The sequence below is a fragment of the Camelus dromedarius genome, chromosome 5 (assembly GCF_036321535.1).
Source record: "Camelus dromedarius isolate mCamDro1 chromosome 5, mCamDro1.pat, whole genome shotgun sequence".
Lineage (NCBI taxonomy): Eukaryota > Metazoa > Chordata > Mammalia > Artiodactyla > Camelidae > Camelus > Camelus dromedarius.
In genome coordinates this window covers 59,378,343-59,391,725 of record NC_087440.1, presented here as the reverse complement: position 1 = coordinate 59,391,725, position 13,383 = coordinate 59,378,343, and the positions used below count along the sequence as shown (strand labels likewise).

At 36.3% G+C, this 13,383-nt stretch overlaps 2 protein-coding genes across 4 annotated transcripts in view; one reads left to right on the top strand and one right to left on the bottom strand.

Annotated features, from left to right (window-relative positions):
- SLC38A6 (solute carrier family 38 member 6) overlaps positions 1-2,133 on the bottom strand; it is a 59,407-nt gene extending 57,274 nt beyond the window's left edge. Inside the window, exons 1-3 of one of the 2 annotated variants that reach the window (XM_064486006.1) lie at positions 1,923-2,062; positions 1,465-1,567; positions 656-786 (exon numbers count right to left, since the gene is read on the bottom strand). In XM_064486006.1, the coding sequence (XP_064342076.1) occupies positions 656-729 (74 nt within the window). In that variant the 5' untranslated portion in view covers positions 730-786; positions 1,465-1,567; positions 1,923-2,062. Of the gene's footprint in view, positions 1-655; positions 787-1,464; positions 1,568-1,922 lie in introns of both variants that reach the window. The other variant, XM_010976678.3, reaches the window with a different exon arrangement.
- Positions 2,134-2,140: 7 nt separating this feature from the next.
- On the top strand, positions 2,141-10,827 carry TRMT5 (tRNA methyltransferase 5). 2 transcript variants are annotated; one of them, XM_064486005.1, is made up of 5 exons: positions 2,141-2,270; positions 3,485-4,140; positions 6,022-6,146; positions 9,103-9,757; positions 10,130-10,827. In XM_064486005.1, exons 1-5 carry the CDS (start codon positions 2,266-2,268, stop codon positions 10,180-10,182), a joined length of 1,494 nt encoding a protein of 497 aa, XP_064342075.1. In that variant the 5' UTR covers positions 2,141-2,265; the 3' UTR covers positions 10,183-10,827. The 2 variants fall into 2 exon arrangements, with proteins under 2 accessions (XP_064342075.1, XP_031309677.1); XM_031453817.2 differs by having other exon boundaries at positions 2,154-2,479.
- The last annotated feature ends 2,556 nt before the right edge of the window (positions 10,828-13,383 follow it).

Here is a 13,383-nt window from a genome sequence, read left to right as displayed (position 1 = left end):
ATCAAGCATGGTGCTAGATGCTAAGGATAAGGTCTAGCCCTAAAGGATTTCAGAGTTTAATGGGGAAAGTAACTTGCAAACAAATCATTAATGTATTACAATAAAAAAATAAATATACAATGTACTATGGAAATACAGAAAAGCCAGCAATGTCTTGTATTTGGGGCAAACTGGCATATGAGCTCAGTCTTAAAAGATGAAAAGGAATAAGCAGAGAACATATGTCCAGCTTCAGAAAGTGAAACAAGACTACTTAACAGTAGGAGGAGAAAAGGAGATGGAAAGAAATGAAAGGATGATGTACTTTATTTACACTCCCAAAATTGCTATTTGTAAGTAATCTGGCTGATAAACTTTGATTTACTTTGGCCAACTAGACACAACAAATAAGCCACTTCTTAAAGTTATAAACGAGTGTGGATCAAGTTTCCATTTTTAAAAATTAGCCACACTTTGGATAAAAAATACACAGTATATAGCATCCCTCCAAGCTACAGACTAGCTACAACAGAAGAGTAGCAGGAAAATGCTGTAACTCCAAAAATAACTTAACTGGAAATTGTATAATACCAGCATCTGCAGCCTATATCTTTGCTTCTCAGTGTACCACCAAAATGAAAAAAATAAGTAATGGTAAAATAAGGAAAAGACTCACCTAAATCCAAGGATACCAGTATGAGCCATAACATAAGCTAAGCCAAGAATGCCACTTCCCATGATGGCATTCATCAAATTAAACACTGAGAGACCAAAGGAAACACCTGGGGATCCCTGTCTGTGAAGTTCCTGTAAGCACACAAAATTTAATAGAGTTAAATGTCTGAATGAAGTTCAAGTTTCATCAAGAAATGACTGACAGGTGATGGAGGAAGTCTCCTGCAAACAGGGATCGTGTGACGCACTAGCTGCTCAACCCGCATTGGTCTCCTTTCCTTCCCTTCTTACCTCCCACTAGTGTAGCTCTATAATCTAGTTTCCTAGGAAAATCATATCCACCTGCACAGAGACCAGGCAGGCTTCAGTAAGAACCAAGACTAACCTTGTGACTGAAAAAGATGAAGAAAGGATAAGATGGGGTGGGGACAGAGAGCAGGCAGATGGCCTCAAACTCATGTGATTACTGAAGATTCCTGAGTCAGCTTCAGTAATCCTGAGCTAGTGGTTACTGAAAAGTCCCTGGGCTGCTGCAGACAACTGTTGTTCCCCAATTACTAGGCCTCTAAAACTAATCTTTTTATACACTTAATGAATTAAGTCTGCCCAACTAGAAGAATGGTCAGGAATACCTTACAGTGAGGACATGATAAACAGAAGAAATTCACGTTGCTCTGAGATGAAATTCACACTCTCCCTCCAAAAAGCATTTGGGAATAAAGTCCTAGGAACTGTTACTGCCATGGGACCTGAGTTAAAAAGCCAAGGGCCCCACTGCACAGTCTTTGGGGTCAGGGAAGTGCTACGTACTTATTACCAGGCCGCCTTCACTCCTGTGCCGTTAAGGATCTCTATATTAAGATGGTCATAGGTCCCCAATGACTAAGCCGAGAAAAGAAAAATCTTGTGACTCCTGCAAAACAAACAGAACTCACAAGACTGGTGGAGGAAACGAGAAGCCGACAAATATAGTTAACGAACAGCGGTGAGTTACCTAACCCTGGGGCTGCTCCCCTAGTGGGGCCCCAGCCTCCACTCGCTGCTGTATCTCTTCCACCTGAGCCTGCACCTTTACTTCAGCTTTTCTTTCTGTAACGGGTTAGGCCTCTATCCCCTTCATGAACTCCGCCAGATCTCGGAACCTCGGCTGCTGCCTTTGGGCCTCATGTCCCAAGCTTCTCCCCTCTGCCTCGCCACCCTCTTTCTTTTCCCGGTCTTATTCCGCAGGCACTTCAGAGAAGTGTGGGCGGCGAGCAAAGCCAACTTACGTTGCTTAGCAACGGGCTCAACTCTTCCGTTTCCGCCTCTTCGGTTTGCCGGGCAGAGACAAACCAGCCCGGCTCAGCGTTAGCGGTCCCCCAGGGCGCCTCCATGCTCCTCGCCGGCCGCCCACCCAGTCCATCCACGAGCTACTACCCCGGCCTTCCCGTCGGAAGTCGCGCCAGAGGCGGAGCTGCGCTCCCGGCCCTTCCGGGTTGCCGTACTTGACCAGGGCGGGGAAGGAAGGAGTCGACGAGATCTGATGACGCTCGCCCCGCGGCGGCGAGCAGTGATGGTGTCAGCGAGGGCCGGCCCTTCCACCGGAGACCCATTTCCGAGCTGCACTAGAGCATGAGGTGAGGGGTCTCGTCCGGGAGCCAGCTGCGGAGCGACGCCGGGAATTGGGATGGAGACGCTGCTGAGGTGGCGGCCGCGGTGCCCTTGGTAGTTCGAAGAGGCTGAGGGTGCGGGAACGGTACCCGTCCGCTGCGGGCAGCTCTCCGCCGCGTGCTCTGTGCACGCGGAGACGGCGCGAGGTCACCCACCGCCGGGGTGTGGAGCCTAGGTCTGAGTACTGAGTATTGACAAGTCTGTTTAACGTTTTCAAAAGCTTTCTGATAGAGCCTTTAGCCACATTTTACGTGTGGAGAGCCGAGACTCACATTAAGTCATTTAGCCAAGATCACACATCTGGTTAACTTCTGGACCTAGTTTGAACCCTGTGAACTCTGATAGTTGCTATTTACAGGGTCCCCGGGCAGGGCCATCTCCTGTTAGAGTTACTTCTTCGATATTCCAGACGGCAAAATGAATAACTGATACTGTTAATGGGATGTGCGTATCACACTCAGCAAAGTCCTCATCCTCAAAATACTGAAACCTCTAGTTACAGGCAGGACTTGTGGCAGTAAAACATCGAAGACCAACAACACAGAAATAGATTAAGACCAGAGGCTCTCCATTTTAATCTTTGCTTAGCCACTTACAAGCAATGAGACTTTGGGTCAATTAATCTACTTCTGAGCTTTAGTTTACTCAATTACAAAATGAGAATGTGATACCCATACACCTCCCAAGATTGATAATGTGTGTAAAGCATTTAGTACGACATCTGATCCTTAAGCTTCTTAAGCCCCCACAAGAATATCCTTTTAAATATTACATCCTTTTAAATATTTCCATTGGTAAAGTCATATGTATAATAACCATTTTGTTTAGAGATGATCCTTTAACTTAAATTTCAGCCTTCCAATCCTAAACATATTCTGTAGTAAACTGGATGGGGAGGTTCTTTGACGATAGGGAGGGTGATGGATCCCTAATCCCTAGTCTTGGCAGCAGGTAGTTTGAAGGAGCAAATTTATTATTTACCACTAATAAAAGGCATCCTGTCCTGGAAAAGATAGTATACTTCTTACACACCACGGAAAGTTTCATTATCAGCATGTAGCAGGTTATTTAAAACAGTAGAATTTCAATTTTTATTCTCAAAACCTATGGTGAACCTGTTAAGTTAGTTTGTAACTTTATGGTATTTCTTCTAATGAATACTTTTTTTTTTTTTTTTTAGGATCTTATGGAGGCCATTTGGATTCTCAAGAAGACTTCTCACAGTGAAAAGATGTAGAGTACCTGAATCAGAATCATTGATTCCAACAGCTGGGTCATTACTGATACAGAAGCCTAGCAGAGCACCTGGTATTTTCTTGTTGGATCAAAGGAAAAGATTCTCAACCATGCCTGAAATAGAAACAAATCAGAGAGACCCTGAATTGTTTTCACCACCCTCTGATGTTCGAGGAATGACAAAACTTGATAGAACAGCTTTTAGAAAGACAGTTACCATCCCAGTGCTTAAAGTGAGGAAAGAAATAGTCAATAAATTGATGCAGTCCCTTAAAAGGGCAGCACTGAAGCGCCCAGGCATAAAACGTGTGATTGAAGATCCAGAAGATGAAGGAAGTAGGCTAATTATGCTGGATCCCTATAAAATGTTTACCGATGATTCCTTTGAGAAAGGAGAACTCAGTACTTTAAAGCAGCTGAATGTCAGTCCACAGATATCTAGATATAATATGGAACTAACTTATGAAAACTTTAAGTCAGAAGAAATCTTGAGAGCTGTGCTTCCTGAAGGTCAAGATGTGACTTCAGGGTTTAGCAGAGTTGGACATATTGCCCACCTGAACCTTCGCGATCATCAACTACCTTTCAAACATTTAATTGGTAGGTGTGTCTTAATAATATTCACATATTAGAAAACAATTAGCAAGTTCTAATTTTAGTTAAAAATTTTTTTAAATGCTGAATTACAGAAGCAAGACATTTTATCATTCTCATTTTAAGCTGGATCTTGAGCTACATACTCTATTTTTTGAAGGCCATTTTGGAATTCCCTTTCCAGAGTCATACAAGCTCTAAATAATGGTTCAGGCTCTTGTGTACATAATAAACATAAACTTGAATCACTAGCTTTGGTAGAATTCTTTGGCAGCTTGTCATTTTGGTACCCAGGACTTAATAGGCCTTATAAATGCTAGGTTTCATAAACTTGAGTGTTTGATAATCAGAAGGGCAAGACTGTTTACTCATGCTCTCACTGATTCAACTAACTGAGCCTCTTCTGTATGTCAGGCACCATACTTTGTATTTTAGTGCTCCTAGCCTTTTAGAAATGATGCTATGTATACTGTACCTCTGTAGCCCAAAGTTTGAGCCTGGATCTTTTATTCTTTGGGATAAGAAAGTACACTAATCAAAATTGCACTTGTCCTTAATGTAAATATTTAATGTCTATGACTTCTCCAGATGATTATTTTTTTAATGTAGAGTAATTGTCAGAACTTCTGGGAATTCTTTTCAGATTTAAAATGTAGTGCTCAGTATTTTGCATGGGTAGGATTTAAGAGATATGCTATTGTGCATTTCCTCTGTTTTTATTGCTAAAAGGGCTGATAATTCATAGTGATAACATATTAAATACTTAAGTAGATCCTTATAATTATGACTGGGTGCAAATGTCAAGAATTGACTTTCCTATGAGTCATTGCCTATCCTAACTCAAACATTTCTTTTGGCACTCTTATTTTATAAACTCTCTTTCATAAAGGGTCACTCATAGGTTAAAAATGAAACATTTTCATATAGTGGTAATTTTAAAGCTTTTACTACAGACCTTCAGAATAGGGGAGTTTTTTTTCATTCCTCACTTCAAACTAACTTATGTACCTTAAAAATTGAGTTCTGATAGCTGAAGCAGAAAAAATTAAGAAAAATGATTGACAAGAGTTTATTAATAATTCAAAATCAAGTATCTAATTATCAGAGAGAAATTGGACAAATTCTGGTTGTATTTAAGCATATTTTTACAAATCAAGTTATCTTTCCTTATACAATGAGATAACATACGGATTCTTACAAATTTTTAAGGGCTGACATAAAACTAGACTGGGGAAAGGGCATCAATGTACCATTTCTGGTATATTTTATCTTTGTAGATTTTTCTGCTCTGGCAAATATTTGACATAAAGAACAGTTTAACTGAATGAACATTTTATTTAGATAAAATTCTATGGAATCTATGTTTCTTTTATTTGAAAACATTATTTTACTGGTATGTATTTCCAAGATGGAAGTATCTGTTTCAAATACATAATAAAGCATAAATAAATACATAATAAAATGTTGGTCTGAGGCCAATGGGGACAGGCTGGTGTTTTCTGAGACCATTTATTCCCACAGTCCTATCTCTTCTATTTTTTTTTAACCAATTCTCTATGGTCTACCTGTTTCCTTATTGTTATAGCGATACATTTGAGAGGATTAAATAAAAAACATGGAAAAATATTAGGTAGAGCAAAACTCCTCAAAAATTTTTCTTTATAAATGTATCCACACATTTTTTTGTGTGTTTGTATTGGGGGCTGTCAGACATTAACGTTAGTAATCTGTTGAATTTTTAGAATTGCATGCCTCTTTACAAACACTAGATGCAGTTTTTGTCTATAAATCAAAAGAAAATCTGATTTACGTCCATTTCATATTTGCAGTTTTAGCTTTTATTTTGCAACCAAAAAGCAATATTTATTATGAATTCTCTTCTTTTAGGCCAAGTTATGATTGACAAAAATCCAGGAATCACCTCAGCAGTAAATAAAATCAATAATATTGATAATACCTACCGAAATTTCCAAATGGAAGTGCTAGCTGGAGAGGAGAACATGATGACCAAGGTATGGAGTATTTTATTGTCTCCTAATACTGTGTATATCAAGATTAATGTTTAAAATAAAAATAGATGACAAAGATTAAAAATATTTAAAATACCCAATATTGATGAGTATGTGAGAATGTGAGCATTTACATATACTACTGGTGGGAGTGCAAATTTGATACAGTCAGGAAGAGTGTATGGTAATATACTGCAGTTATGATTAGATACATTCTTTGACCTAGCATTCCACTTATAGGAAGTTATCTCAAGGATATAATTATAGAGAATGATGTATGTACTAGGTTCTACATCATAATTTTTATAATAATAAAATAAATAAAGGAATAGAAACAACATAAATGTTACCAGTAGAGAATTGATTAAATTCTAGTATAAAAATACAATGGAATACTCCATCATTAAAGATTTAGCAGCATACTTAAATTGTCCATTGACAGGTTAAGCAAAAAAAGTAAATTGTAGAACAGTGTATATAACATAAAATATCTATATAAATATGCATCTACATCAGAATGTTAACAGTAAGCATATTTTTATTTGGTGTAGTTACTGGTGACCTCTGTTATCACCTTTATACTTTTCTACTGAGCACTTTTTTTTTAATAAAACAAATCTATTTCAAAAAATAATTTAAAATATGTAGGAACAGATTCCTGGTATAAACCACTTTCTCAATCCTCCACCCCCAAAATCCTCCAGAGTGTTGGATATAGTAAACTTTTTTGAAGCCAAAAGCCTTAGATAATTATATGTTAACATTATGTGAAATTTTGTACCCAAGCTAGGAAATAGGTTTAAACTCTCTCCATAACTTGACAAAAATTTTAATAACAAAAGCCACTCTTAATGTTAGACATATCTTTTAAACAGGACTTTATACAACTCAGGAGAGAATTTATTGCAAAATAATTATTTTTTTAAGATTCTGGACCACATAGACATATTTTAAGTATAATACTTCTAGAGAATTTAATAGTGTCAGAATTTAAAATACCATTTACTGTATATACACTTACTATGTCCTAAGCTAAATGCTGTAAGTATAACAAATCCTAAGAAACCCACAAGATAATGATTATTGTTGTTACTATTTTCTTTATTCAGATGAAGTAATAAGGAAAGACTGCACAGGGTGTTTAGAGCCACGCTTCTTACTCCAGAGTCCATGCATGGTCTTTCCCTGTATACCAAATCTCCACTGCCTACTATTTGTCTATAATGCATGAGGTCTGTTATGGCAAGTAAAATTTGAATGTGAATCCTCTGTTAACAACAGAGTAACAGTGCTTATCTCTGGACACTAAGGCATACTAAACTTTAGGTATGCCCTGATTGAACATTGTGCAGTGTAATAGGTAGTGTCATTCTCAGAGAAGATCTTAAAGTTCTGAGAAACTTCTCTAATTTTATAAATGCCGTGTGATTGATTTCCTAAGTCAACGGAAGTTTGTTCTTAGGATATATTTTATACCTAATATTTATACTGTCAAATACATGTAAAAGCTCAGTATAATTTCTTTCACATTTAAGTTTAACTTTTGGAGCTCATGCAACATTTAAGTACTATGTGTATATATTGTGAGTTAAAAAGATTCCTAAAATGAATCTACTGATAAAGTAATGCTAAGGGAGTGAGATATCAAAGACAGCATGAGTAAAACTAGAGGGTACTTAGAACCTAATTTTTCTTAAGTAGGCTGTGCTTCATGCTAGAGCTTAAAAGGGAGAGTAGAAAGGACATTTCAGGAAAAGCATCCCAAGACATATTTAAACCTTCCAGGTTATAAACCTAGAAGGACTTTTAGTTGGTAGAATCACGAAGAAACATTTCCAACTCTGGAACCTTAATAATATGGCCAGAGAATCTGATGTGGTTGGGAGGAGAAAAATATGTACAAATTTGAATTAAGCTCCATGAAGAGAGACTATTCCAGATTTCTGTCTATAAGATTTATAGAACTTAGGAACTTTCTTGCCTTTAATTCTTCATTCATTAAAATAAGGGGCTTAAGATGACTGGTGAGAGTCTCGTTTAGGGAACTACATTCAACATCCTGTGGCAACCTATAATGAAAAAGAATATATGTGTGTACATGTGTGATTGAAACATGCTGTACACCAGAAATTGACACATTGTAAGCTGACTAACCTTCAATTAAAATAAATCTTATGTATATATATAAAAGATGATGGGTGAGGTCATATTATACAACTAATTTTAGTTTTGTTTTCTATTTTCTATCATGTTTATGATAATCCCAAGAGAAATGCTACAAACTCTTAATTTTGTTCAAGACTTAGCTTCACTGTATACATTTAGTTTATCCATGAAAACTCAGGTTTAGGAAAGGAGAAAACAGGGCACTGATTTGTTCTATACACTGGCTCTAATTTACAGCCATGAAACCTGCAGAGTGCATGTAACTATCTGAAAATTTAGCAAAATACCTCACAATTCAATGACACATGACACATCTATTATGCCTCCCCCTGACAAACTGAAAACTGAGGAGGGAAGCTCGTTTGCTGTGTGGAAGTGCTATCTGCAACTTAGCTACCCACCGTGAAGACGTGTAGTGTGTTGTTTCAAAGTATAGGTTTTTTTGGTATCAGGTAACATAAGAGAATATAACTAAGACAGTCAGTTGGCCTATCTGAAAAATCTTTAGTGTGATTTGGGAACCATTTTATGGCCCTTTAGGATGAGCTGGAGAGCCGTTTGGCTTTGAAATGATGACTTTTCTTATGAAAAAAAAGTCTAATGGAAGATATTAACTGGTATCAAGTATAGCATAAACACCAGAATTCTGCTTAAAATGCCTTTAAATGTACTGTTATTTGATCTTAATAGTAGTAAATTTAAATGTGTGTATGTGCGTGGGTGCATCCATTTTATATCAGTGACTGGAATTTAAGACTAAGCAATTTAACCAAAAGCATAATACCTTTTTTAGGTTCGAGAAAACAACTACACCTATGAATTTGATTTTTCAAAAGTCTATTGGAATCCTCGTCTCTCCACAGAACACAGTCGTATCACACAACTTCTCAAGCCTGGGGATGTCCTATTTGATGTTTTTGCTGGGGTTGGGCCCTTTGCTATTCCAGTGGCAAAGAAAAACTGCACTGTATTTGCCAATGATCTCAATCCTGAATCCTATAAATGGCTACTGCACAACTGTAAATTAAATAAGGTGGACCAAAAGGTGAAAATCTTTAACTTGGATGGGGAAGACTTCCTCCAAGGGCCAGTCAGAGAAGAGTTAATGCAGCAGCTGGGACCACTGTCAAAAGAAAGAAAACACTCTGTGCACATTGTCATGAACTTGCCAGCAAAGGCTATCGAGTTTCTCAGTGCTTTCAAATCACTCTTAGATGGGCAGCCATGCAGCAGTGAGCTCCTTCCCATAGTGCACTGCTACAGCTTTTCCAAAGATGCTAATCCTGCTAAGGATGTTCAGGAACGAGCTGGAACTGTGTTAGGCATCTCCTTGGAGGCATGCAGTTCAGTTCACCTAGTAAGAAATGTGGCCCCTAACAAGGAAATGTTATGCATCACCTTTCGGATTCCTGCTGCTATACTCTACAAGAACCAGACCCTGAATCTAGGTGAGCAATTTCTGGGAAATTAAATGTGAGCTGTAATACTTTTCATATAGCTTTCTTGGGCTACATATATATTTTATATTATTTTTTTAAATTTGGAAATAGGCTAAACTAATTCTAGTTACATATTTCAGTTCAAGGCCCCTTGCCATTCATATGACTACATTCTCACAATTTTACAGATTTTAGTATGACATACTATTCAGTCTAGTAGAAAGCTATTTCATTAAAATAATAAATCCACAGGAATGTTACTATTTCATGCATAAGTTGAGTAGACAAAAAATCTTTAAAATGCCTATATTATTTACTTTTAAAAAGCATTTTCAAATGTTAAATATCTTACCTAATACAGGTTTTCTGGGTTTGTTACAGAGAATCACGAAGATCCACCTCTTAAACGCCAGAGGACAGATAAAGACTTTTAAGAAGAAAAAACACAAATTGTTTCAGTCACTTAATTGGAAATATTTTCTCCATCTCCTTACTAGACCTTTATGTAGTGAAATATAATTTGTATCATTTCATAAAATTTTAGCATTTAGTTACTTTAGTATTGAACTCTTGTATTTTGAACTTCCTACCTTATAAATTAAGAGTTATCCAATTAAACTGTAAATAAGTCTACTAAATATATTTTTATTATCTGAGTTATAATATATGATTTTGTAATCTAAAGTATATCTAATTTTTTATTAGATAAATATATTTAAATATTGTCTTTCTCTTGGGAAAATAGTTTTTGAAGGTAGGATAATTGCATGCTAACTAGGAAAGCACTAATAATTTTACAGTTATCCTTAGTTGACATGTGTAGCAAAGTTTTATATAAGTACTCCTACACTATCACTATAAAAAATCGTAACAAATGAGATTATTTAGATTGGAGATAGGCAAACTATGTCCAGCAGGCCAGATCTGGCCCACCACCTGTTCTGTATGGCAAGTGACCCAAGAATGGTTGTTACATTTTTAAATGGTTGAAAAGGAATCCAAAGAATAACATTTTGTGACATGAAAATTATATAAAATTTGAATTTCAGTGTCCATAAATAAAATTTTATTGGAACACACCATGCTCATTTGTTTATTTACTGTCTCTGGCTGCTTTCATGGTGTAATAGCAGAGTTGAGTAGTTGGAACACAGATGGATTATGATTCTTCTCACTTCATACTGCTACTCAACTCAGCACACTACAAATCAGTGACACAGTTAAAACTCAGCAGCATTTGAGTGCTGTGTATATCACCAAGCTGTAACACTTTATTATTACCAGTGTATATCCATCATTCCAAAACAAGTGGACGTCCAATGTGCTTTCAAGACACAGTAGAGTATGAATTTTTCTGATGCTGAATTTTCTGATGACAAAGCATCCCTACCTGAGCTAAACTACAATATTCTTTGACATTTCCAAAAGAAGTACTCATCACAGTATTTCCAACTCACAGGCAAGCAACTGTAAGAGAAATTAGAAATTTAAACTGGAAAAACAGCAGAATTACATGTGAAGAATCACAAAAAATGAAAATGAGACTACAGTGAAAGTAAGTCTCCAACTGACTTGTAAGCCAATCAAGGAAAACCATTTACTGATGGGTAAGTTAATTTGTTTGAAAGCAGCAGTCTAAGAAATGTGTTCAGAGAAAGCAAACTTGTTTAAGGCTGTTGGCCTTTTGCAAGGACAGTCACTCAAAAGAGTTGAGAACATTGGGAGCAACATCAGTAGTCAGAAAGGTAAATGAATCCGAGTGGTTCTTTACTCTTGAGTTGATAGATGTTACTAATACTGCTCAGTTCTTTTCTATTTGAGGCGTCAGTGCTGAGTTTGAAGTTAATTGAAGAATTAGCCTCTGTGAATACTCTGCATGGAACAACTACTGGTAAATAGTTTCAAACAAGTTGAGAAAAATAATTCTGTAAAACCTGAAGTGGAATCTGATGTGTTATAACTGATAGTAAAAAAAAAAAGTGAGGTAGAAAAAGATCTAATTGGAGAAATTTACAAAGCTTATGAAAATGCAAGGTGTTTAAAACCTATAGCTATTCATTATATTATTCACCAGCAAGTACCCTGCAGCAAATATTTGAATCTGTTACGTGTTACTGAACCAGTAGTGTCCATGGTAAACTTCATTTGCTTTCATGGACTTAACCACCCTCAAAGTCCTTGAATTTTGTCAGAAATTGAAGCTGAATTTCCTGACTTGCTTAGCCTAAGTTTAATTTGCTTAGCATTTGTAAAGTTTGACTGCAATTTTTTGGGTTTAGGGCAAGACTGAAATTTTTCTTAAGAACCAACCTTAAAACACTTCTAGAATACTGGATGTCTTTGGAAATTAAAGAGTTGATAATACTTCTTAACGATTTCAATCTACAATTACAAGGCAAACGTAACTTTAATGTGAAACATACTACAGTAGTCATTTCAACAACTGACATTTGAATCAGAATATCCTGTTACACATTTCTCAAGCTATCAAAAATTAAAACGAAACAAGATTTCCATTCTCACACAAATTAGCAGTGGATACATTTCCTGAGTTCAGCATTTTGGGAATCTTGGTGCAAATGCAAAGAAAACTTACATATTTCTAAATCTATTTAATTACAATTGAACTTCCATCTAATCTTCAATTGGAAGAGACTGAGTTATTGTAATGACATGCTAAAAGGCAAATACCAAGGGATTAATAAGAGTTTTACAAATACCTCCAAAGTGATGTATATGCTCAGTTAAAATCACATGCTTCTAGACTGTTACCAAATTTGGCAGGATCTGTGTGAAGATTTTACGTAAGATATACATCTTTTTAAGATGAAATACATAAAATTTCATTACAGATAACCAGTAATTGGTGATCATTTACAATTCATTTTGATGATGGGAAACAATCCCAATTAAAAGGAAATGTTATTTCCCCTCAAAAGTACTACAAAGAAGGTAATTTTATTTTGAATTTTGTTAATTAAAAAAATTGTGCCAATTTATTTTATCTCTTCTTTACCTACATAATGGCCTCACTTTTGCCTCTTAGTCCATAAAGCCTAGAATATTACTCTCTGGTCCTACAGAAAAAGTTCGAGGACCCTGATCTAAATCATTAATTACAAACTCTATATGATCTTGGTCTACTCAATTATTTGATGCCTTCGTTTTCTAATTATCAAAGATAGTTAGAAGTATTGTAAAGATGAAGATGTACTCCTGAAATTAATAGCTGCCTAGTCAAATAAGATGGCGCTGTTACATATGGATATTCCACCCTAATGTAACCACAAATCTTTTTCACATAACTTTCCACTCATAAAACTAACATCTGTTGTAATGGAGACTTGATAGGAAATCCCTTAATTTCCTTGAGAAACTATGTCCCATACCCAGCGGTCTAGGTAACAGACTCGTACAAGGTTGAGATGCTACAAATATCCATCTTATCCACATCCAAACTCTTTAAGCAACATTCTGGGTATAATAAAGCTTTTGAAGTTTCAACAGAAACTACATCAGGGTCTGCAATTTACTCATAGGGAAATTTCATTTAAAATGTATTCATTCCAGTCTCCAAGGTTTCATCATAAAATGAGCTCACATTTGAGGTGAAAGGTGCCTTTTAAGTATTAAAT

Bases quoted from the DNA above. Each gene is read 5' to 3' on its own strand.
- TRMT5 (XM_064486005.1), top strand. The intron at 4,141-6,021 runs GTAGGTGTGTCT...CTCTTCTTTTAG, and splicing joins ACCTTTCAAACATTTAATTG to GCCAAGTTATGATTGACAAA. The intron at 6,147-9,102 runs GTATGGAGTATT...TACCTTTTTTAG, and splicing joins AGGAGAACATGATGACCAAG to GTTCGAGAAAACAACTACAC.